The 27,026-nt window shown below is 43.4% G+C and overlaps 1 protein-coding gene across 1 annotated transcript in view; it reads right to left on the reverse strand.

Moving 5' to 3' along the window:
• LOC147712642 (cytochrome P450 2G1-like) overlaps positions 1 to 27,026 on the reverse strand; it is a 227,150-nt gene that overhangs the window by 81,680 nt on the left and 118,444 nt on the right. Inside the window, exons 5-6 of the mRNA XM_086923337.1 lie at positions 24,559 to 24,735; positions 13,833 to 13,974 (exon numbers count right to left, since the gene is read on the reverse strand). Of these exons, the coding sequence (XP_086779463.1) occupies positions 13,833 to 13,974; positions 24,559 to 24,735 (319 nt within the window). The remainder of the gene's footprint in view (positions 1 to 13,832; positions 13,975 to 24,558; positions 24,736 to 27,026) is intronic.

The following is a 27,026-nucleotide window of genomic DNA, read 5'->3' on the forward strand; positions in this document are numbered from 1 at the left end:
CGGTCCCCGGAAGCTTGTCTCCTTTCTGGTGAAGAATTGGCTTAGTAGTTTAGTCTGCCCTGTTCCCATGATGCACTGGGCCAGGGACAGACTGATTTGCATATAGCCAGGTTCTGAGCTGGGATGGGGCAGTGAGATAAATAACGGTGATGGATCAAGCCCTGATCTTTGGACTGGGTAAGAGTGGTCTGCTTAATTCAGACACTCTGTTCATCACCACCCCCTTTTCTAAAACATTTTGTTTCTGAGCAGCCCCTAAAAATTTGGGGGGGTTTCGTCAAGGGTGGGCCGAGAAAAAAGGGGGGTCCCAAAACGCATTTTTCCCATTCATTTTTCCATAGGGCGGTTGGAATCACTTTTAGCTCGAATGGCTGAATGGATTTATACGAAACTTGGCAAAACTGTAGATATGGTTTGCCCGACGTGCCTTTGCTATGTCTCAATATATGTGCTCCAGTGGATTTTGAGAAATTAACGTTTTAAAAAACAGATATATCTGTGACAGCGTCCCGGTTAGCGCCCCGGTTCGCGTACCTGACGCGTAACAGAACTTCGCGAGGAGAAGCGGATTGGCTCCCCGGTGACTGTGAACATTCTAAACAGTCCGGAGCGGCCGCCATCTTGTGTCTCGGTAGGATCGAGACACAAGAGGTGGCAAAAACAAAGGGGGAAATGAGCATAAGGGGGCAGAGTACATCCTCCCTGACCCCCTAGGTTTGATGAGGGGGCTTTAAAAGGGCCCCGCGGGGCAAAAAAAAAAAAAAATTATTATCTTTTTTTTGCGGGGGGAGCACCCGGTACGCGCACCGGGAAGCGGTCCGTGGAGCGTAATATACGGAAAAAAGAATGAAAGAATGTTCAAATATTGTATGTTTATTGATTTTTTTATTTAAGTACCAACATGTAGGTACCAATGCAGAGTCTAAAAATAAATATACACCGTTTTCTTTGTAGATATCTTGCATGTTGTTTCAGAAGTTATTGTGGTTTATGGAATTCATAGCATAGTCTGTGAGGAAAGCAGAAAGAACATGGAGGCAGGAGATGATAAAGAGATGTTAAATACACATTGGAGATAATATAGTGGGAGAAAGGAAGTAACTATGAGCAAACTTACTATGTAACACAAAAAAAGTTGCACAGTATATTTTAAGTCTCAGTTTATATTTGATCTTTTTGGGTACTATTTCATAATTTTTATATTAAAAAGAATAATGTCTCAAACTATTTTAACTTATAAAATTTAAATTTATTGTTCTGATTTTTCAAAATCTAAGAGAATTTCTAACATTAAATCATCAGGAATGTCCTCCTTTTCATTCCAAGAATCACATTCACATTCTTCAGCACATTTTAATAATTCTTGGTCTACTGATTCATCCATAAACTCTAGTTCTTCTTTTTCTTGGTTTGGATTGCTTTCAGTCTTAATTTCAAATGAAATTGTATTTTCTTTTGGCTGTGCTTCCATTTTCTTGCTATAAATTGCATTAAAAAAAATATATCAGTGGAGATAGGGCACTGTTGGGTTTAAGTTCAGACAGGTGCCTGTGAGTTTTTAACAGTGAAGTAATCTTTGGGCAGTGCATGGTTTCAGGCAGGAAGTAAAACTATTAAAAAGTGCCTGTGATGAAGCCTAAGTAAATTCATAATTATACCACAGAAGCCTAACTCAATCAATAATTTAAATAATTAAGTCTTTCTCAATGACTAACTCTTATAGAGGGACAGTATGTAACTATCTGAAAACGTTTTCCTTATTTAATTTAAAGTGCATAACATAGTTCTCCTTTCAAATTTTTAAAATTATATCTTACCTTTGAAAAAGAAGTTAAAGTTGACAGTCAAAATGCTCTTGAAATGTACTTCAGGAAGTAGTAGTCAAAATGGCTGTGTTTCTCTCTCTTTCTTTATATATATTCAGGTACATAACCAATCAAATGTCTTGAAATAATAGTAGAAAATGAAAGTAACAGTTTAATTGGTTGTCAATTCTAACACTTCATATGTGTTTCTGTCATGTAATTTACCTCAGGATATTTAGTCAGTCCTACAGCATAATTTTCTCAATGGAATTCCATCAAATTTGGGTAAATGGTAGGGACTGCTATGTAGTAGGGCCTATTCTATATTTGATGAAAGTGTCTCCAGTGGTTTTTCTGTAGATTACTTTCCCATCTTTTTTTAGCGAGCGCTCACCGGTGCGCGCCCCGGTACGCGTACCGGCAGCGTTACGGGAGTCCTTCATTTTGTGTATCGGTAGAATTGAGACACAAGATGGAGGGGAAACAATGTTCGGAATGGGTAGAAGGGGGCACGGTAGACACTTTGTGACCCTCTAGGTTTTCTGAGGGGGGCTTAGGATGCTGATATATGCAAAAATAAAAAATAAAAATTTGAAAAATTTCGCGGGGGAGCGCCCGGTACGCGCACCAGTAAGCGAACCGGGGAGCGTACTTTGGTGAAAAATAGTGAAAAAAGTTAGAAAAAGATAAACGTTTACAATGATCAGAGGTAGGGTAGCTCTGAAAAGAGCTATTGGGTTCTGTGGCTGATTTAGGTACCTACAAGTAGGTTCCAATGCACAGTTTTAAATTCAGGAGGAATATTCTATTCCCCTCATCTGAGAAGTGCACACCATCTCCTCTGTAGATGTCTTGCATGTTGTAACGCAAGTTATTGTTGTATATTGAACCCATTCTAAAGTCTCTCATGTAAGCAGAAAGAGATTTATTCACATGTTTCTGTGCTTTCTCAAATTGTGGACAAAATTGGTTGGACCAGTTCCATTTCTGTCTTTGGCATATATTGGAATATACCAAGGCAGTTTGGGGAAAAAGTGTCATCAATTGATGAAAGGTGTCCTTTAAAAGCATTTCCAGACAACCCCAGCCATAGTCACAAAATCATTTCCACCACAGTGCACTATTAAGAGGTCAGGGTTTGGCAGATGCATAAAACAATTATAATAAAAACATATAAAATATATTTTTCATTTAAAAGAAGAATACATTTTACAGCTTTTGATATTTGCTATTAAAAAACCATTGAAATTCACTGAAAAAACCATAGGTTATAGACCATATATAGTTAGGGATTAGCATTTAAAAAACCTTGAAAATTCACTGAAAAAACCATAGGTTATAGACCATATATAGTTAGGGATTAGCATTTACAAAACCTTATTTTACTCACACAAAACCATTGAAATTCGCATATATAGTTAGTTGCACTAAATATATATCGCGCACCCGCAATCCACTGCTGATGATGTCACATATTACATCATTCATGACATGGTCAGTGACATCACTGATGACATCACTGAAGCTCAAGTAGGTCACATACTTGGAACTGAGTCTTGATCATGCAATGGCCGGGTGCACATGGCAATGCAGACTTTACATCACTATACTCCCTTCGATGTGGTGACAGCATGTCTATGAATAGCATCACAACCACACGTTTCTGTGGCCCCTTGCTGGAAACGTCTACCCCCTACACTGCGGTGGAGTTGGTCACACAATTGGAACTGAGAATCGATTTTTCAATGGCAGAGTACATATTTCACACAAGGAGAGGTGTAAGAGGATGATACGTTGCAGTCTGGAGTAAAAAAGGATCATCATTACGGAGGTGATCGAACACTGCATCACAAGCCAACAACACATGTCTGTGGGCCCTTGTGACCGCTGCCTCTGGCCTACACTGTGGTCCAGTAGGTCAAACATTAAGTCTGTTCCCCAACATTCATGGACACTCACTGGTCGTACATTGGTGGCGTCTGAGTCTATGTACTAGGGGGTAGTTTCATACTAATGTAGCTGATACCGAATTGATTTTGGCAACAAGGCTATCACTTTCCACCCCACCATTTGCTGCTTACAGATAAAATCAAACCTTCCGCATCATGCCCCAGAGGACACCTTTCGCTGTCCCCCACAACCCTCCACCACATTCACCTTCGACATCGATGAGGACCCACCAAGTCCGTGTGGCCCTACCTCAGAGCACCGCAAGTCACTGTCCCGCGGCAGGGGGACTGTGCCGGCCGCTGTGCATCCGAGGCCAGTAACTCTGTGCAGCTCAAGTCAGGGAGCCTGTTTGATTAAATATTTGATGGCCTCTGAGACGATGGCCTTGGGGGCGTCAACGCCATGTGCCTGTGACCCTGTGCTGCTCTCCTCAACTGTGGTCCACCAAGGCTCACACATCAAATCGAGTCCTGATCGGCCCGGACGTGGCATCACCGCAGGAGGCACACGCTACCATCACCAGGACCACCTCCAACCGCCATCTGCAAGAGTCTAAATAGTGGTCCTGAGAGACTAACTGAGTTGCTTGCACCTGTTGTGGATGCCATCATCTGCATGTAACCCTGCTCAGCATTCCAAGTGCACCCATGGACCGTGACTGGTTGAGTTTTGTGCTGTGGAGAGTTTGTGCAGCAATGTCACCTCAGGCAGTGTGGGAGACCTGGGATGTTGATGTGGAAGATGATGCAGGTCTAACACACCCCACTGCGTCTGCATCAGGAATGTCCCAAAGGGAAACAATACAAGACATTTTCTGAACATTGGGTGCTCTGAGTTCTAGTGCCCCAAGCTCAGTGTACTGCAACTCACGGACACTTCTGTTTGTATGTTGGGTGATCTCTGTACTTGCTCTGCTCCCTCCATGTTGCTCATCAGTTGCCTCTGTTATGCAGGTTTCTATGTTTCCGTCGCACTGGTGTCTACTGTTCAGGTTGTTGCCAGCACCGAACACTCCATGCAGGCTGGCTTACACTCACCCCACACACATCCAGCACAGGCGTCACTGTACATGTGGCCCTGCCAATAAAGGGGCCGGGCGCACGTACCTGTAGCCATTTTGACATGATATCTGCATGTGTTTCTGTGGTCTTGTTGTATGAATGAGGGCCCCGTGCCCTACAACATTACTATGTGCTGTGTACAGCGGATGCAACCATGTCACCGCAGGCAGCGGGTTGGAGCTTGGAGATGTAGCTTTGTTGATAACCACTCAGATCGTAAGGGGAGTGGACGGGGCCGTATGCAGAGTCAACCTGGGTGTGTGACTGATGTTTGTGTGCCCATGGGCATGGTTATGTACTGGGTATGTGCATCTGCTTGTGTAAATGGCGGTGTGGGTCTCCTCTGTGGGGTGTAGGTGGTCCCTGAAGGATAATGGACACCCACGTCTGTGATCTAGTTCGCCTTCCATGGGTTCGGACCCCACCCATACCTATTTGGCCACCTACTTTTGGCGTTCTCACACCTGCCATTGGAGTGCTTTGTGTGGCTCGGTGAAGTGTTGTGAGCCAGCTGTGCTTGCGGGTGCTTCCTGCTGTGTGGTCTGTTGCAGGGTCTGTGTTTTCATCTGTGTAGCTTGGCTGCCCTGGTCCTGGTGGTGGGTTTAGTGGGATGTCCATGGGCTGTTGCAGGGCATCAGTGTCAAAGGTGTGGTGGTCATCTCCAGCATCACTGATGTGTGGTCTTCTGTACTCTGCTGGTGGTGTTGTGTGTCCCTCTGCGATGTGAAGGGGAGATGCATGTTGGCATTGTGTTGACATGTATGTTGGCGCATTGTTCTTGTTTACAAGCATACTGTATGACAATGTTCATTGTGACTGTTTGGGAAGTGCAGGATTTGGATGCGGGACCATGTACATTTAGGCTACATGACAGATGTGAGGTTGTGCGCGTACATTTCCATTTCACAGTTTCCAGCTCTGTCAGATGTAGTAGGTCTCTTTCTGCGCGTGTGCATACCAGTTGTGTCCTCTGGTATGCACAGTCATGTTTGCGCATTGTACCACATTGTCTTCAATGTTGGTGTGCAGTTCATGCTATGTGTGTGTGCCGGAGTGTGTAACGGGGAACATGGACATGATCCTGGGTCATTGTGGGTGTGCAGTGTGCTAGACCTCGTTGTGCATGTATGCCATTGTGCCCATCTCCCCCCATCCCCCAAGTCCCTGGTCGTTATTCACCCTGTGGATGTTGTTTCAGGTCCTCCCAAGCTGTGTCCGCACTCTTGACTCCTTGCACCATCTCCACACTGAAGACTGTTACCTCTGTTTCCTCCTGTGGCGCAGGCCTCCCGCCACCTGTCACCATTACTGCCTTCCTGTTGGCAGCAGCTTTGTGCCTGGTTTAGATTTTTATATCATGCCAGTGCCTCATGGCCTCCTCCATTGGCCTCCTCGACACTCTGACTGCATTCCCGGTAGTCTAATTGTGGGACAGTTGATGGTAGTGTTCTGTCACCTCCGTGACGCTGATGTGGTTTTCCTGCGGACTGCACCCCTTCTTCCTCTCCCTCTTCTCCCTAGCCTTCCCCAACCCAGTTGTTTCTTACTGGTGGTCTTGGGGTGTTGTGGGGTTCGCGTGAGCCTCTACGCTCGGTCGGAGTGCATCCATGTTAAGATAAATGCTGCCAGTAGGTCTTCGGTGTCAGTCATGCTGTGATCCTGACTATTGTTGTTATATTTTAATTCCTACACTACGTTGTGTATTCTAGAGTATTGCTGAATTTTAATTTGCCGCAGTTAGGCAGCATAAAGATTGTATTCACTTCAGAACTATAAGGGTTGGGCTTACTGCTGAAACGCATTATTACCTGTGTAGCTCTTGTTGCTTGAGTCTTCTTGCTACTCTGCGTTTGTTCCCTGGTCCACCACAGTTTCTGCTGATTGCGCCAGATTTGCCCTCACTTCTGCCAAGACTTTTTACGGATGCCATCTTGTGTGGGAGACGATCTAGTCTCTCCACAAGCACACCGGCAGCTCATCTATAAAAACAGCTGATGGTGCCAACGCGCAGAGGACGCGTGCAGCAGGCATGCCAGCGGCGCGCCAAAGGCAAGCCCGTCTGCGCCCATCTGCTTCCGGAACGCGTCGAGCGCCAGCCATGCTGCCGGTTCACAATCAGATAAGGTATTTTCTTCCATCTCTTTAGTACAATTAAATACTAAAAATCAGTTTGGACATCACTTGGATGTGGACAAAATCAGAGGCCCTATTACTTGCAGGGAATGTTGTGTATAGCTACCACCAATGAAATGTAATCATGTAATGAAAAAAAACAAAATGGCCAATCATGAAACGGTAAATAAGGGGGGCTTAATTAATGCAAAGCTCCCAGGTCAAACATACTCTTGACATCAGGGAACTAATCATTGGAAATTACTTAGATTTTCTATGCATTACCGAAAGATGGCTAAAGAAAGACTGAAGTCCAGATATTTCAGTTGCCTTACCCCCTAATTACACCATCTGTAGGAAAGCAGAGAGGATGGTAGGGGAGGAGGGGTGGCTATCATTCACAGAGATACTCTACGGTGGAAGAACTTTCCTCTATATGAGCTCAAGGGAGCCAAAAGCCTTGGCTTCTGCTGTGCCATAAATGGATCAACCTCATTCGTAGGAGCCTCAATCTATCGCTCTCCAGGCAATAGCGGTACTTTTTAGACTCATTATGGGAAACTCTTAGCCAAGCTCTGCTTAGATATGCCAACTTTACATTGCTTGGGGACATAAACCTTCCTTTATAACCTGGTAATACCCTGGGGTCACCACATTCCTGGAAATGGTCACTCCCCTTGGTTTAAATCAACTAGTCCAGGAGCCGACACATAGGGCAGGACATACATTGGATGGTGTTTGTTCCAACTCTCCTTCAATCCAGATAGAGGCATCTATTCCACAGGCTTGGTCAGATCATCGTTTTATCCCCTTGGCTATCCCAATACACAAGGCAATACAAGCAGCCAAGAATAGCTCTATGGGGGTGCCAAAAAGCAAATGGCATCTGCTAGCTGCTAATCCCAGCTTGCCCAAAATTTCCCAAGAAAAGATTCAGAGACTGACTGGAGAGCCAGCAATAGACTCCCATCGCGTCTACACTTGGATGACGGCCATAGGTGATGATCTAATGCCTTTAAAACATTCCTCTAGAAGGGTCAAAATAAATTCCCATAATGATCCATGGTTCACTAAAGATCTAGCAAAACACCATCTACACTGCAAACAGCTCGAACATAGATGGAGAAGGGGCTATGAGATAGCAAATCTGCAGATCTTTAAATCATATAGGAAGCAACACCACACAGTCATCAAAATATTAAAAAAGAGTCCTTTGGGGAAAGAATAGCCATGGCAAAGCAAAATTAAAAAGAGATATTTGCTTTTGTGAATTCTTTTATGGATCCTAAAGCCCTACAATCAGAAATCCCCCCTCCCAATCTCTCTGTAATGACATTGCAACATTCATTGAGGAAAAAAATTACTAATATCCAAAAAGACTTTGGAGCATTAACATCAGAAAAATCGGTGAACGATCTGGAGTCAAATCATAGGGAGGATAGACCCGCTCTTCATGCCTTTCAAACGGTTACTCTATCTCAGAGACATGGAGCTATCCTAGCATGTAAATCAGGCTCCCCACTGGATGCATTTCCTCCAATGATATTGCATCATACTATGGACAAAGTGAATCCTGTGATTAATGGTATTGTGAATTATTCGCTGTCCTCTGGCATAGTGCCTGATGAGTGGAAATTTGCGATAGTGACGCCCCTAAAGAAAAAACAAAATATAGATCCTTCTAATCTCTCCAACTATAGGCCCATATCTTTACTGCCAATCTTAGGTAAGATTACAGAAAAAATGGTCTACAAGGAACTCTCTACTTTTGTCCTGAATCACATCCTTCCTGTCAAATTGGAGGCAGGCAGTCTCCCTAGGCACCATTCTTTCCTCAGAACGTACTATCACTACAGGAGTCCCACAGGGTGCCTCCCTTAGTTCACTCTTGTTCAATATAAACATGGCCCGCTTATTTCCCTCATATCTGCCCACAGGATTGAAAAAACATCCTATGCTGACGACACTCAGCTGATCTTGTCCCTTGAGAAAAATTCCAAAGAGGCTGAAGAAAATGTTAAAGCCTGTCTCACGGCGGTCATCACATGAATGAAAAACAACCATCTCCGTTGTAATATGGACAAGACAGAAATCCTGTTGATCGGGAAAGATAATCCCTTTCAACCGAAGGATTGCTGGCCAGAGGAGGCAGCAGCTCCCCCAGCCACTGTGGAGGTGGACAAAAATCTGGGGGGGGGGGGGTTTGACTCCTCTCTTTATTTCAAACACCATATCCTTAAGGTGGTGGGCACTTGCTCTGGCCTAATTAAAACCATGAAAACATTATTTGATTTGATCCCACACGCTGCAAGGAAAACAGTGGCTGTGGCGTTAATACTCTCACGCCCAGAATACTATAGTAGGGGTTAATAAATCAATGCAATAAACAGCTGCTAGACTGGTTTTGAAACTTCCACGTGGGTCATCAGTTTCAGAGGCTCTGAAAACTCTTCATTGGCTCCCGCTACACAAGAGACTTCTATTCAAAGTCTTGGTCATTACCTTCAGAGCTACCCGCCAAATTGGACCAGACTATCTCTCTACGAGATTCACACATACACCACAATGAAGAAACCAGGGGAGGGAAGACTGCTACAGTTTTAGGTGCTAAAGCTTGGAACTTTATGCCTTACAAATTGAGAATGATGGTATCAGAAATACAGTTCAGGAAAGCTCTAAAGACCTGGTTCTATGGAATAAGTGAAGAGTCCTGTCTTGCCTTAATTTAGGCCATAACTCCTCACTAGTATGCCTGTTATCTGTATAGCGCCAGGAGGCTCCTTTAGGAGCGACAGTTCGTGCTTTATAAATATCACATTTCATTTCATTTTATGTTGCTAAGCACTTTGGATTGTTTCTGGTGTGTTGTATTTGCAGCTTTTACAGTGCATTTTCTCACCAGACGTGTGGGATTTGCAGAATTGCCGCTGATGTTCGCTGCTTTTTGTACCGCAATTGGCCTCATTGCAGGATTTTTTGTGTTTGCTTTTCGCGTTTTTGCTGCATGGCGTTGATTCTTTCTTGGACATTTGACGCATTATCTGGAGACTATCGCACAGGAACCGCCATGTTGAGAATGCTTGCTTAACACGGCGTAAATTTCCCGCAATAGACAGCGATGTTGGAAGTTGCGTTAGGTAACATTTGCGATGGTTACCACACGTTCTTGAGAATATGCCCCAGTGTCTCTTAACATCAATGGACTCATGCACTTCATCAAAAGGAAGAAGGTGTCGAGCTTCTTGAAATCTAGGACCCTGAGCTAGTGTTGCTACAAAAAATGCACCCCATCCCAGCTGAAAACAAGAACCTGCAGCACAATTGGATGGGAAAGGTTCTCAATGCAAATATACGCCGGAGGCTCACTGTACCTTTGACTCCCCTGGATCACCACAAAGGGAATTAGCCCCATTGGTCTGTAAGTATCTATTCATTCATATATTTAAAACATGGCTTGACGTGGATGGCAGAAATGTCTTCGTCAAGTTGGAATTACAGGACTTAATGCCCATTATAGGTAATGGCCATGCCCAGGTTAGGCCAAACACTGCTTTTCTTCTGGACCTTTGTAGACTCCTTGATCTTTTTGCAAAACCCTTAATTGGAGGGAACTGGAATATAGTCCTAGATCCCTCTTTTGGTTAGGTTGGGACTGCATATCTACTACTGTCTGAGATGCCAAAATACTTCAAAATGTCATGTCTGCTTACTTATTTGTAAACTTATGGCACTTCCCTTTCCCTGAGGACAGGGAATACATGTTCACATCAGAGGTTCATTGGTCCAGATCCAGGATTGATTTCTTCCTCCACTAATTAGAGGGCTGTCTGTGACCTACATATCTCTGAATGGAATATCTGAGCATGAGCTGATAGGAATCAGTCTTGAATTGGTTAAACTGGCACCTCTGCCTCCCACATGGCGAATGCACATGGCTGGCTGTAGAACTCCTGTGGAGAAAGACCGCTTATGATGTTTTTTCAAGGCTTACCTGACACGCAATGAAGGCTGGTAAACCATATGTGCAAGGTGAGATGATGAGAAACTTCACAATTACTAAACATAAATTGCAGTAGAGGGGAAAAAGCCTGGAGATAGAGGTAGAAAGAAAGATTGCATTATACAATTTCTACCCCAGACCGGAGAATTTAAAGTTATTACCCTGCACCAAATGCAAATTGAATCAGTCATTCACTACACATGCAGAAACTGCTCTGTTCAAGATCCGACAGCATAACTATGAAAGGGGTCAGAAAACTGGATGCCTGTTGGTAGCACAACAGAGACAGGAAAATGCCAATAGAATAATACCAGGATTTGTAAACATAATTAGCACACTGCTTACTTACCTGGTATCTTTGGCCTGGGAATTTGCCTCCTGCTATGTGATGCTATATGATTCTACCCCTACAACCTCGAAGGATGTTATTGCAGACTTCCAACAAAAACTCCCTTTACCTTGACTGGAAGACTTGCATGGGGAGAAATTAGGCCAGTACATCGCAGTTGATGAGATAGCTCAGGACGGCCTCTCTAAGGAAGTCAGAGGAAGATGGACTCACGCTAGAATTGTATAAGATAATAAAAGATCTGGTCACCCCACTGCTTTGTAAAATGTACAAAGACATCGGTCAAAGAGGACCTCTCCGTCGCAAATTTAGATCCACTAACCCTCAAGGATGACAAAAATCCATTGAAATGTGCTAGTTATAGATCAATATTGCTACTAAATTATGATATGAAGATCTGCGCAAAAATATTGGTGAATGAGCTCAGAAGAATTATACTTCACCTTTTACATCCATAAGATGTAGGTTTTGTCCCTGGTGGACCCTCTGCGAATAACTTGAGGACACTTCTACATCTTCTGTGGCACAACTGAGATAGTACGGGTGATCAGTTGATGACATCTTAGATGTGGAAAAACATTTGACAGCGTTGAATGATCCTAAATATTTTCAATACTAGGAAGGTTCTGCCTGGGCTGAGCATCTATCTGTAAGGTAGGACTGCTCTATACCAATTCCACAGCCATTGTCAACAGTGGTGGTTACCTGTCACTGGGGGTAGGTATACATAGAGGAACCTGCCAGAGTTGTCCCTGTCCTCTCTGCTATTTCTATTGCTGTTGGAACCATTGGTGGCAGCCATTAGGAAGGTTCAAGAGTATCTGTGGCTATGGTTCCCTCCATGGTGGGAGAAGATACAGAACTGTACTATGCTGATGAAATTTTGGTGACCATCTACTGTCCGGCAACATCCATTCCGGCACTCATTTCCCCCTTAGATTCATTTTCTGGGTATAACATGAATTGGCTCAAATCAAGGTTAGCACAAGCTGCCTCACTCGGGACAATATTCACTTTTAATGGAATTGTTTTTGTATTTACATCAATACTGGACTTGGTAAGATGGTGAATGAGAACAAAACGCTCCTTATTGATAAAATGGCAAAATATTTCAGTCTCATTTTCAATGTGATATACAATGAAGCCTTAGTTGGTACTTATTTATGTTACGCAACTAACAACCATTGACAAAGTCAACAGTCCTTGCTTGTTGAAGAGGTAAAGCTACTTGGTATATTATATATCTGGCTGCAAGGACAGAAGCAGCAAAATTCCAGTCAGGCAGCACACTATATTAGGCACAAATTATTAGCTGATGTGTTTTTAAGCCTTACCTACTTTGAGAGACCCCTCGGTTTTTTCATCCCACGTTTAGTCCTGGGTACACCATACTCTGATGCTCCACTAGGCTGTTCTAGGACTGGAAAACTTAATGTATGGGATGCCAGGGGGTGTAGCTGAGACAGTGGAGGTTTGTGGGTTTGTGTTTGGCTGTAATGGAACCAAGGTGGTGGTGTGACTTACTTTGCTGTGTTTAGAGGTATGGGAACCTAAAGGCACTTAGTTTTTCTTTGTTGCAGTTACAATTTCAGGCTAAGTTGTTGTAATCATTGTGCCAGTTCTTTATCAGTGATTGCAAAACATCTGTAATTTGTTACTTTTGCACAAATAACATTGTTTACTAAAACAAAAAGACTGGACGATGGGTTAAGCATTGCAAGCATTCTAGGCTTTTTCACAAGAGGAACTTAAGAATGATCTCCTTTACCACAATCCTATAATAGCATATGACATCACAGCGACACCAGATAAACAACATATTATGCAATATTAAAGCCTTCCTGCCATATATGCATCTGAGATGGACAACAGCGTGATTTATTTACATATATGTTCAATGAATAGAAAGGATTTAAAGTACTAATTTAATTGTATTGATCTCGGTACTGAGAAAACTGTCATTTCATCACATAATTAATGTTAAGAGGAAGGGGGATGTTAGTAGTGTGTAAATAGGCCCATTGGTAACTGAGCTGTGAACACCAACTAATTTTAGTTTGAGAGTGTATAATAATGTGTGATAACAGCGAAACGAGATGTAAATGTAAATGTATAGGCATTTATATAGCACACTACTTACCCGTAGGGTCCCAAGGCGCTTCGACTGCTGCGAAACCCTTCCTGGCTTCCCTGAGAGATGGTCCCTTAATGGGTATCTCCAGGGTGAGACCAGGCATCCCCAGCGGTCTTGTGGGGCCGTTAGTGAAGATGAGGCAAGCTAATGCCCAGAGTTGCCGAGTGTGATCGCTGATCAGAGTGGGCACCGAGGCGAGAGAATTATCGAGTCCGCTGACCCTGGTCCAGAAACCTGCCGCGCCGGGAATCGAACCCTGGTCCCGGGCCGTCCTCTGCTCTCGGGTCTGCCGCCTCTAACCAGTGAGCCACACTACTTCACTAGAAGATCTAAAGGAATACTGAAGGGTAACATCTCTTTAAGCAAGTAATATAAACAAAGCTTGCAATTGATGTGTAATATTCAGCCTTAAATATAGTACCTTTGATTTCAGGATACTTGAGAAGAAGAAGAAAGGCATATCTTAAAGTTGTGCTGATTGTTTCCGTGCCCGCTAAAAACAGACTCAGTACACTCTTGACCAATTGTGACATGTGGAATTCTGTTTCAGGGTTATCCTTTTCCTTGGGTTGAAAAAACACACACATCAAAATGCATGACCTAAACTTTGGAATTCACAAAAAAACACACGTTTAACAAGATTAGAATGCCTTATATATTTGTCCTTAAAGCCTCCTAGGAGCCCCCCTTAAGCATGTCTTTGCCTTGTTTATTGTGCAACAGTGGTGTGTTACATTCATAATACATTTTGATAGTAGGCTTATATTTCATATATTCATGTGTTCATTAGAATAGCTGGTATATAATAAAAAGCATCATAGCTTTAGGCTTTGACATAGTGTGTAAGAGATTTCTCAAGTTTCTTTCCTAGTCATGGTCACAAGATTTATGCTCCCCAAAATAAATGATTTGGGTGGCATAAATGAGCTGTTCACAGGTCTCCCCATTATAGAGACTGGGAGCTCTGAAGCATTTCCAAACAGCAGAGCAATGTTGCTCCAAGCAGAGCCATACCAAGTTCATGATTTCATAAACTGCCTTTTTTTGGAAGCATAATTCATTCTAGTAGCTGAGTCTCTGACTGGAAACCTCGGTGGCAGCTGTCATCTGCACATATAGGTGACAGACGTCAGCTACACGCCTGTTCACAAGTAAATACTGAGCCCTCATTACTACAAACCTTTGGCGCTAAAGATTTGGCATGCATGTCTCCTTAAAAAATAACTATGTAAAATCTTATCTCATTTCATATTGTTTACATTCTGTGCTTTTCCATTCTCTGCAATAATATTGATTGCTGCAATTATTTTTTACATTTATTCTTCACTACAAAATGGCTTGAAATACAGTATCTCACCTTCTAAGCAAGAACATTGGAGAAGGAAACGGTATAATCACAGAAGGGGCAACCCTAATAGCCGATTTAAAACTGCTCACAGGGGATAAGAGAGTCTGTGATGATGTGGATAAAACATCAAAAATCTTAAACCAATCAGGCACAGGATCCTCAAGTAGAGCCCAGTTAAGAAATGGTGCGGAGGTTGTAAGGGCACATGAGCAAAAGAGGAAGTCCACTGTCAGTCCACATAACATCCTATCTGGCTCAGAGCGTGCCAGTTGTAGGGCAACAATGTATAGCCCCAAGGGGACAGACTTGATTCCTAATCTAGATAAATTGAATTTGCCACCTGCCACGTGTCCCTATGTTTTAGTTCTAGCAGGCGTCCCTGCACAGAAGAGGGATCAGAGTGAATCCTGGCATAACTTGAGGAACAATGCTGTAGATTGGTTATCTAAATATAACAGGTTTAATATAAACAAAACAAGTGAAAATCTGATGGTGCGTAGGGTAGGATGGGTGGGAGGTTCCCCTAAAGATATACAGGGAGACTGCATTGTTGTAAATTTTAGACACCCCCATACAGTCCGCACCCTACTGAAAGCACATGAGGAAACTCTAACTTGGAAAACTAATATCCACGCATTACCATTGGGATATTTTTATAAACCCTCGGAAACTGGAGCAAATAAAGAACAAGTTAATTTACTATTCTCAGACACCCCTAATAGATTTCAGGAGTTATCTCTGTTGGAAGCAGTAGACTGACTGCATCAGCCAAAATCTATTGCAAATGTATTTACTGCATTAGATAGGGAAATAGAAGGGACAAGTATACTACCCATTGGGAACCTGTATGAGAAGAAAAATGCTGTGTGAGTAAGGATGAGTTATTGCTCTTAAACGGCATTGATATAAAAACTAGTGAAGAACCTATACGTGATGCAAACTATATAGCTTGTCCCGACTTAAAAATTATTTAATGGAACATCACGGTTCTTAAAAAGAACACCAGGGATCCTGAGTGGAACGGTATATTTGTTTGCTACAGGAGACATGGTCAACTAAGAACATACACAGGGTGGGATACAAAAGTTTTCACATAGCAGCTGTTCCGTCCATAAGAGGAAGAGCCTCTGGTGGTCTATGTTATCTGGGTCAAGATGACCAGCGATATTAGTGTAACACAATTAGTGACGGATTCCTTAGATATATTAGGGATCAAAATAGTGACCAAGGATAAATGGGTGCTGCATATATATAATATTTATAACAGACCAGGTTTGGCATTAAAGGAGTCCATTTTAACTTTAGGGGACACTAGTGCAAGTATAGTAATTGGTGGAAATTGCACCTATGAACCCATTACGGGGCTCGGAATGATTTTAGAAGATGAAGATCTGGCGAACAAGATCCCTGTTTTATCTAACTGTAAACCGGTCTTGTGTACTACCCTAACACTCCAAATAATGAGACTGACAGTGAGACATGGCTTGAGGGCATGTAATGGTTGCCTTCCATCAGATTGACTAAAGGCACCAACCTTTTGGAGAAGTACTACTCAAAGTAAAATAGATTACATTATTTTATCATTTGATATTTGGCACTATGCTGTAGATCTAAAAATTATACCAAGAGTGGAGCGCAATCATCGTCTGCTTGAACTAGTCCTAAAAAGTAGTATATTGACTAGCTTAGCATAGAGTAGAAGTAACCCAAGTAATTGTATGGATAATATCATAGTTAGTAATAACCACCGCTCTGTCAAATGGGCACACATGCTGGAGCACGGCGAGAAGTTAGCAAGTATCTATAACATTTTTGCAAATACTTTTTTAAATTATACTACTATGAATTGTTCATGAATTGTGTTGGTGGGTCCTGTGGTCCGATCCCCTGGTCACTAGCTGCCATGGCTTCTCCTTCACTACTAAGGGCACTGGAAACTTCTATATATCCTTTCCCATGGTCATGATTGGGCATAGGGCTCGGCGTGTGTGATTTGCCTTCGATACTGGATGCACAGCCCGTGGCTAACTTCAGTCAATCAACTGCATCTAAACAGCTGAATCTATTATAGGTTGGTGCCCCTGCCCATTGATTTGGATTGATCATGCCCCTATCACATGTCCCACTCTGAGAATGATAATTGACCCTAGTCCAACTTCCGCCACCTTCAGGACATATCCTGAGAGGATAAAAAAACGAAAGAGGTCTAGTTTCAATTGCGGAGTTCCCTCCTTGGGAATCTCATAAGCATATATGGTGCACAGTTCGCGGGTCTTCAAAATTGATTACCACACAATCACCACTTACTGTTTTTCTTGTGGGCCCTATCCAGGGAACCCTTCGTACCATTAAAATTTTACTCTTTATATGTGTAGGAAGGGGCCTATTTTCGTTTAACCAATAGGATACTTTACCCCTATCAGAACAATTACATAGGGGCTGACGTTTGGTGGGAGATTAATGTAGCCTCCCCTAGGTTTTCTCTCGATCAGATGTCCTTTCTGATCCTGCTGGTTGGTTTTATTGACTTTATTATTCTGTACTGGGTTTTCTTCGCTATTGTATCAGGGTTTACTAATTTTTCCACAATAGCATTATTACTGTTTTTACTAATACCCTGGATAGCAGGTTGAGGTATAGTCTTATCAGGTACTAGTACTATTGGTACTATTGGTGCAGTACCCTCAGAGGTTTTCGAAGGTAAGCCAACTATACTGAGGCTTGCCAGTGTTATGATACTTTTTTCTACCTCTAATGGCTGGTTTTGTATCCGTGTCAGTCTCGTTTCCAGTGGGTTTAGGAGTTTTTTTTAAATTTCCCCCATATTCTTTAGCAGGATTGAGGTCCCATCATCTATCAACCCAGCTCTGCTGTCTCCCCGCTCATTTCTAAGTAGAGGGTCCTGAGTGTCTTCTGTTATATCTAGATTGACAATGGTTTGAACATCAGCCTCGTTACTCCCACTTTGTGCTACCTGTCGTATTGCTCCTGTTGCCTCCCCCTTTTTATTTACTATGTCCCTATTCTCCTGTGCTTTTGTAACTTTTGCTTTTTTACTATTATTATGAGCAGGTGCAGGCGCGGTCAGGCATTTGCGTTTTGATATAGCACCCTCCTGTCTCCCACGTAATTGTCTTTTGCTGGCCTCATCTTCCTGGCCCTCCCGCTCCAAGGTTTCAATTAAGTCTTCATCCCCAGCAACTGACCCTGGAAGGATTATAGAGTCATTGGGTTGATGTATTGGTACTTGAGCAACAGTAGATGACTCGGGATGTGAATTAGGAGTGTGGTGCACATCTGCAAGTAATACAGTAGGGACTGAGCGGCCAATATGTTCTGGGGTTCTGGAAGATGCTATCTGACCCAGGGATGATCTTTTGATCATTGCAGGGTCCTGTGACATTCTTCTGGCTGCTGCTAGGTCCAATGATACTCTTTTTTCCATCAAAATTATGCCTTGGTCTATTACAGAGTTAGCTCTAGTGATGAAGTTATCAAGAGTACCTGTTAGCTGTCCCCCCCCCCCCTTTGCTGTCCCCTTTGCTGCCTTGCTCCTGCTTTCACGAGTGGCCATCCTATTAGCAATAACTCAACTATGGGACACAAGCTCACGTAGTCAATAGGAAGATTTGCAGTACATACGGTTTTTAGTCCCACCCGATTTGACGCGCAATAGGGGGGGCCCGGTCCGGTCTTGATCGGTCTGGAACAGGCTGAAACGGTCCCGCCCTTGGCCCGGGCTTCGCCCAGCGCCCACCCGCGCGCGTCCCGCGTTCGTGGTAGGGGTGGGGGCTAAATAACAGAATGTAGGGCAGGAAGAGGACCAGCAGCGGCCGATCACCAGCCGCTCAGCATGCTGGTCCTCACAGTCCCGCAATAGGCGTAGGGTTCAAGAGGCTTAACAGTCGACGGCCTCCCTGCACGAGCGGCTCCCACGCAGCGGGGGCCGCGAGAAGTGATGGATTTTCCGGCAGGATTCTTCGCAGTAGCTGGCTCTCCCCTTCAGCAATGAAGCAGCACCCAACTGCAGTGTTTCACCGAGGCTTTAACTAGGTAGAAGGTAGGGCGGGAAGAGGACCAGCTACGGCCGATCACCAGCCACTCAGCATCTTGGTCCTCGCAGTCCCGCAATAAGCGTAGGGTTCAAGAGGCTTACCAGTCGAGAGCCTCCCTGCACGAGCGGCACCCGCACAGCGGGGGCCGCGAGAAGTGATGGATTTTCCGGCAGGATTCCTCGCAGTAGCTGGCTCTCCCCTTCAGCAATGAAGCAGCACTCAACTGCAGCGTTTCACCGAGGCTTTAACCAGGCAGAAGGTAGGGCGGGAAGAGGACCAGCTATGGCGGATCACCAGCCGCTCAGCATACTGGTCCTCGCAGTCCCGCAATAGGCGTAGGGTTCAAGAGGCTTAACAGTCCACAGCCTCCCTGCACGAGCGGCTCCCGCACAGCGGGGGCCACGAGAAGTGATGGATTTTCCGGCAGGATTCCTCGCAGTAGCTGGCTCTCCCCTCCAGCAATGAAGCAGCACTCAACTGCAGCTTTTCACCGAGGCTTTAACCAGGCAGAAGGTAGGGCGGGAAGAGGACCAGCTACGGCCGATCACCAGCCGCTCAGCATGCTGGCCCTCGCAGTCCCGCAATAGGCGTAGGGTTCAAGAGGCTTAACAGTCCACAGCCTCCCTGCAGGAGCGGCTCTCGCGCAGCGGGGGCCGCGAGAAGTGATGGATTTTCCGACAGGATTCCTCGCAGTAGCTGGCTCTCTCCTCTTCAGCAATGAAGCAGCACCCAACTGCAGCGTTTCACCGAGGCTTTAACCAGGCAGAAGGTAGGGCGGGAAGAGGACCAGCTACGGCCGATCACCAGCCGCTCAGCATGCTGGTCCTCGCAGTCCCGCAATAGGCGTAGGGTTCAAGAGGCTTAACAGTCCACAGCCTCCCTGCACGAGCGGCTCCCGTGCAGCGGGGGCCGCCAGAAGTGATGGATTTTCCGGCAGGATTCCTCGCAGTAGCTGGCTCTCCCCTTCAGCAATGAAGCAGCACTCAACTGCAGCGTTTCACCGAGGGTTTAACCAGGCAGCAACGTGTCTCTCATTTTTAGTAAAGGCCCAAACCTGAGGCCCAGGCTGATCAGATTTGTCACTCAACTCTTAAAAGAAGGGAGGTGCTTGCTAGTCAAAAGACACTAGAATCACAAATAGCCCACCCACCAGCATGATACAAGACAATACACTCCCAACCCATATCAAGGGACCTATTGAGCCTATTGAGGAATAAATCAGAACTCAATGAATTGTTCAACTCCCAAGCAGAAAAATCTCTCCTTGCCCAGAAGCAGAGACAATACGAATCGGGAGGAAAGCTGGACATCTCCTAGCCTATCAACTACATCAGCAGGTAGCCTTATGTATGATCCCTGCCATCGAAAATACCTCTGGTGAGAATAGATTTTACCACTCAAGCAGATATTGTCTAGACATTCTGATCATTTTCTGAAGAAATAAATAGGGCCGATGGTATGGATATGTGGTAGGAGGAGGAAAGCTTCCTTTCTCCACTCTTGCTTCCTAAATTATTGTTGAAAGGGTCAAACCAACTTGCAAAAGACATAACAGAAGATAAGGTGTGCTAGGCCATTGATAGCCTCCCCACTTATAACATCCCTTGGATAAATGGTTATCCTACAGAATTTTACAACAAGGAACTGTGAGTCCTCCTGCTGTTTAATACTATGGAAGACGGGTCTCCCACACCCACTGAGGCTAATATGGCTAGAATTATTGTTCTGTTGGAATTGGAACAAAATACACTTGATTGAACCAGGTACTGACCAATCGTGTTGATCAGTACTGAGTCTATTTGCTAGCAAAAAGTATCAGCAAATAGACTGAAAGATTTGCCCCCTTGCTCCTTGACTACTCACCTTTGGACACAGATGCACGTCCTCTGGCAGGAACGGGACAAGCTGGATAAGAAACTGCTTATATTTCTGGATTCCAACAAGACCGTGGACACAGTGGGGTAGGGGGGATTGATCTGGTTATTAGAACTCATGGGTTTTGGTCCAGAATTTCTGACTAAGATTAAATGGTTATTTGCGAACCCCACTGCTGTGGTCTACAGCAATGGGCACATCTCTCAACCCCTTCTGATCCTGAGGGAATAAACGGGGAAACTCACTCTCCCCTTTACTCTTCATGCTGGTAGACAAGCCTCTGGCAGTAGCCATTTGTCTGCACCCAGAATCCATGGCAATCCTACCTCTACTGGGAACTTAAGGCATTATTATATGCTGATGATGCTGTCATCTCCCTCTACCTCCCAATCACATCTTACTGCACTAATCTCTGGCTGCTCCATATTCATGGGCTATCACATTTACTAGGAGAAATGTGAGGCAATTCCCTGGACCTGCACCACCACAATAACTGCACTAGGGCCATATCTATTCCACTGGTAACCCTCCAAATTCAAGTACATGTGCATTATTTTGAATCCCAGTTTAGCAAATTTGGGGCGAATAGCATTAATCCTTTGATAACTAGGAGTTACTAAGATCTGAACAAATTGTTGGCCTTAAATCTTTCCCTTTGGTCAAGGTTCAGGTGCATAAAATGAATGTTGCCCCAGGGATCAACTATAAATTCACTATGATCCCCCTACTGTTAATTAAATCAATCCTCACAGACCTTACCCTCATGATCAAGCTGTATCTCTGTAGGCAGAGAAAACCCAGATGGAAACTGCACAAACTCTATGCTAGTATGGAAATCGTTGGCCTTAAGATACTCAAAACTGAAATCTCCTGATTGTTGTTCCATCTTGCACAGCTCAAAAACGTATTTCATGCATCATTGAAACATCAAGCTGGGTGCCCATTGAAAAATTATTGATGGGTAAACCAGGATTTTTTGGGGCCCTTTATTTGAAGGAGAAACAGCAGCTGGTCAATGCCTACACTGTCCTCAAGGCACTTCCTTTTTGTAGCTTTAGGCTCATAGCTTAATGAGAGTAGTCGTGGGACTCAATGCAGGGGGGGCACTTATGAGGCAATGGTAAAGGTCAGAAAGCCTTCTGAGAACCCATGTGGACAGACTTCATTCATCGTGGAGTACACCACATTGGTTGGATGGCAGAATATTTTCGTTTGTGGATGCACATACATGTCAGTCATGTAGATACTGTCACTTGTCCCACTGTTTACTTGCATTGCTAGTAGGCCTAACCATTGTTCTGCTGACATCCCCTGTAAATCTAACCTTCAACAATGGGGAACCTACAAGTGGGTCGTCTCTGGCCTATATGGAATTCTAATCAGCTTAACACTGTCCCAATGCATACCCATTTTAAAGAGTGGTGGTCTATAAGCCTTTTGCTAGAATTCATGGAAGATCCACCCTCCTCATGCAGTATAACAATTATTCACCGAAGGCTAGATTAAAATCAGAATACTGTAAGATCTTGCATAGGTGGCATTGGTGCACACAAAGATTACACAAGGAACAGATCTTCATTGATCCATCTTGTTGGAAATGCAAGACAGCAGATGGTGACTTTAAGCATACAATTTAGGAATGCCCATTACTGAACGTAGTGGAACTCAATTAGGGCGGCGCTGTGCACACACGTGAGGATTGAGGGAACCTGAATGGTGCAACTGAGCTGCTTAATGATGTCACCTTCTACCTAGAAATGATTCCACAATTGCACCTTTGGTGCACAACAGCACTGACGGTTGTTAAACACTGCCGTCTCTGAAATTGGAAGGCAACTCCTTACAATTGGCTCAAGGAAAAGTCCCTTGTTGCCACTTATGAATGAATTGTCTATAAATTAGAGGATTGTCTCCAACTCTGCGATAAGATCTGGAGTAACTTCCTATGACCTGGCACTGAATGCCTGTAGTTTTACAAGGGAGCTCTAACCTCAGTTCATAGGGCAGGGTATGACTTGGTAGTTTAAGGATGAGTATGGCCTACCCTGAAAGGATCGACCACTGCTCAAAACAAAATGGATCCTTGGGTAGGTAGGAGTTTTGTCTTTCACTCTTTCTTTTTATCTTCATGATATTTGTTTCTGTTCATTTCCATTCAATACAAAGGAAGTGAGTGGAGAGAGGAAGTGGGTGGGGATAGGGACAGGAGGGACAGAAGAGAATTTCAGGTTTGCAAGTCATAGTACATAAAGCCCTCGTTACAGCTTTGAGTGCTATTTATGGTCACTTCAATGTTGGATACCCTGTGGGTGAATTGTCTGAACGTTGTTTTACTAATGTATGTACCAGCTTGTTTTGGCTAGAAAGCAATACAAATTATTAATAGCAAAAACGGTTTAATTATGAGAAATTGAGGTTCTCTGGATTTACCCTAACCAACTTTTTCAACCCCCTCCATCCAAGCTCTTGCCTGAATACTGCTCTGAGCCTCCTGATTCAGAGAATTCTGTCAAACTGTGGGCTGCTACTTTGAGGCGGATCTTTCCTTGGAAAGACAAGTTAATTATCAATTTTCCACATGCATCTTGTTGATACGGGTTTTGACTATTCCCAAGAGGCACAGGGTCAATACTGATTTGCATATGGCCATGTCTGAACTGGGGTGGCTTGGTGAGCAAAATAACGATGGATTAAACCCAGGTCTATGACTGGGGGTGAATGTTTTGCCATTGTGCAACATTCCGTCCATCATCTTGTGTGTTTTGCTGTTCATCCTATGTGGGAATGGTATGCCCAGACGTGGGTCCTGTGCTCACTAAGCCACTGGAGTCAAGCTATCCTGGCTGATGAAGGCTGATAGCCAGAAACCGGTCTAGGATGCTTGATTCTGGTCCAGGGAAGACATGGCTTGGCAGTTCTGGCTGGACTGTTCCCATGAGGCACAGGGTCAAGACTGATTTGCATATGGCCATGTCTGAACTGGGGTGACTTGGTGAGCAAAATAACGATGGATTGAACCCAGATCTGTGACTGGGGTTGAATGTTTTTCCATTGTGCAACATTCCGTCCATTATCTTGTGTGTTTTGCCACTCCTTCCAATGGCAGCTCACCAAGTTGTGGTTCCGGTGACCATTCTGTGTCATCTGAGCAACTTGATTCTCTCTTCCTGAGTCTATCATTGAGCCTGCTGAAAATACTTCAAAGCATCCATAATGCTGCAGCTAGATTTACTCTGGGTCTTCCTTGGCGCACCTCTTCTTCAAATGCATTTGATCAATTGCATTGGAACCCAGTGGTGGAGAGAATCTTTTTAAAACCCTCAACCACATTCATTGAGCACTTTATCACTCGGGTATCTCAGGAACAAGATCACCTGCTGTGTTCTGGGCCTCACCCTCCGCTCCAGCAATGGATAGTTCTGTCTGTACCCAGATTCAAATGGGTCCGGTGGCAAGCTTTTTTGGTGGGGATGATCAAACTGTGGGAAGACCTTCTGGGAAGTCTGCCTCGGATGTAGGTTATGCTGCTTTTTAGTAAAGGTTCGAAGACTTGGCCCTATGGCCAGCACTGTTATTTCTGTGGCATAATCAGTTTTGTCTCCTAATGTTCATACACCTACATAGTTAACAGTGCGCTTAACAAAATAAATACCATAGAGTTGGCAAATAGCATTGATCTATGCACTTGCAGCACACAGTATAAGGATTAGGCCTACCGAGAGATTTGAAACAAAAAAAGGACAGGAAGAATGTTATATGTTTTACTTTGAGAAATGTGTTTGCAATACATGTGTTTTCCTGTTATCTTCTCTCTCATTTCATGTGTTATTATTATTGCCCTATAAATGCAAACTACATAGCCCTCTTACCTCCTCCATTTTTATGAGAAAGCAGTCAATATAGTCACGTGGAGAATTTGGATCCAATGTTTCTTGATTCATTTTCACTCTTCTTTCAACAAACTTTTCAAGACAACACATTAATCCATGTATCTTCTTGTGTGGTCCAGGTAAATATTCCAGGATATCTGTGTACATGCTGTAAAGCTATTAAGAGGTTAGAAAACATTGATTAACAATGACATTGCAATTGAAAATATTCTCTCTCCATGTGCTTATGTGTGTGTGTACATATCTCTCTATTGCATGACACATGAACTTAGTAGGTTGTGAGGAGCTATTGGCCTTTCTACTGACACCTCACACTTAAATGACATGTGTCCACATTCTCCGCTAAGAGCTCTCTCAGAGCTGACAGGTGGACATGCAAGGGAGTGTGGAAAGGCTTCCTTCTCCAATAAGTCTTCTCTCTGGGATAACAGGTATTCATAGTAGGGTGTGAACAGAGACTGCCTTCTCCACTGAGACCTCTCTCTTTGATCACAGATTTATATATTAGATTGTTACTTGACAGCTGAGCATCCTAGGGTATGAGGAGGGACTAGCCTCTTTTGATAATAGCTCTTTCTTCGATAGCAAATGTCTGTAATAGGGTGTAGAAAACAACAGACATCTCCACAAATACATCTCTCTGGTATCACAGATGTGCATAGAAGTGTAGGAAGAGGGACTGGTCTCTCCACTGACAGCTAACCTCAGGGGGATATGTGCACGTAGTAGGGTGTGGGGAGGGACTGGCCTGGGTGTAATGATGAGCTACTTCTGCAGTGAGACTCCTCCCTAAGGTTACAGATGTGCATTGCAGAGCTAGAAGACATTTTTTCAAACCCCTCCCTATTTTATGGGCACAATCCTGCAAGAGTCTCAGAGGATCCAAACATTTTTATAAAATGAGTTGACCAATGTTACCATGTTTACTTCATTCTCACAACACCAGCAATTTTAAATAATAAACAGTAATGGGAGCCATTTAATTAAATTTCTAAACCTCCAACAGTCAGCCAATCGAAGCGCCCACTCCCACCTGACTCGTAGAAACATCTTGCTCTTAGAGGAGCAAGATGTCTAACGGAAAAAGAGGGTTCTCCACCAATCATAGGCTTCCATTTATTAATTGGTGCTCTTGCGGTACACTCGAGTACCCAAATCTCCAGATAAACACATTTTTTAACCCTAATTTCTCCAAAACTACTGAAAAGATGTACACTAAATTCCAAAATGCACGTTTTCTGGATCAAGATCTGGCTTCTTGCCAAATTTGGTGTGATTCCGTTAAACAGTTTTTGCAGTAGCGCTGTCTAAAAATTGTGATTGGTAGAACTGTATAAAGATTGTGGTTCGCATTAAAATATATAGGCATTTGTGTTTATCTTCCCTCCAAGCAAAGTGATGTAAAACAGCACAAAAGGGGTTTTGTGGTGAGAAAAAGTAATCTTTTCAGGGAAAAACACTTTTGCACTGAATATTAAATGTCCTTGCAAGACTTTGTGTCACTTGTCATCACTTTACATTAATTTTAATGCTAATGCTTTAGTGAATGTGGGCCTTTATTTCCACCTAATACAATGAATGAAAATAACAACCATTGATACCTCAGTCAAATGTCATAAATAAAAGGCTATGCATTCAGTTTTATTTTACAGCGTAATTATGTTTGATAATATACCAATATAGACAAAACAAAGATTAAAAATATAAAGCAAAACATTAATTGACATACACAATATATCCTGATAAATAGTTGTTAAAACATATATTGGAGTATATAATCAGTGTGTAAATAGATTGTATACAAAAAGTGTGGTGCATAGTGCAGTATATAATGCTAGCAAATATCTCAATTTGATAAGGTCCAAAATGTGTTAATTCAAATTCAAAGTCCAGATAAAAGTTATGACAGACACAATTGGGCACTTTATTATCCAAGAAAGTTGATAACAAGACAGTACACTTATTTATCACACTTCCATTATTGTGCATGATGCAAATTAGTCTTAATCCTGCTCTTTGGAAGAATTTTACAAGTAAGCATTATAACTGAACATTATCACTCTTCATTAGGCAAATTAACAACCCATAAGCTTTGTTTAGTCATTTATTTTATTCACATCATTAAAATCTCTTTCCATCCAACAAAAAATACATATAAAGAAAAAAAGAAATGCATAAGTGTGTTCACAACCTCTTTACGAAAGGGACACAATTATATGTTGCCTGGGTTGGGTCCAATGTCGCTCTTAGGAAATTTCCAAAATATCAAAGAAGGCACTTGGCACACATGCAACTTCAGTGTCCAACATCAAACTTTTTTGTCCTTTTTATCATTACAAAATAACTGTATACTTCTGGTATATTAAGCCTTACTCATTTAATTTAGGTTTTTATTATTCTTGCAGTTTTCTAGGTCTTTTTTGTTGCTCAACTCTTTAACCACCTTT

Source organism: Lissotriton vulgaris, chromosome 5 (assembly GCF_964263255.1).
Source record: "Lissotriton vulgaris chromosome 5, aLisVul1.2, whole genome shotgun sequence".
Classification (NCBI taxonomy): Eukaryota; Metazoa; Chordata; class Amphibia; order Caudata; family Salamandridae; genus Lissotriton; species Lissotriton vulgaris.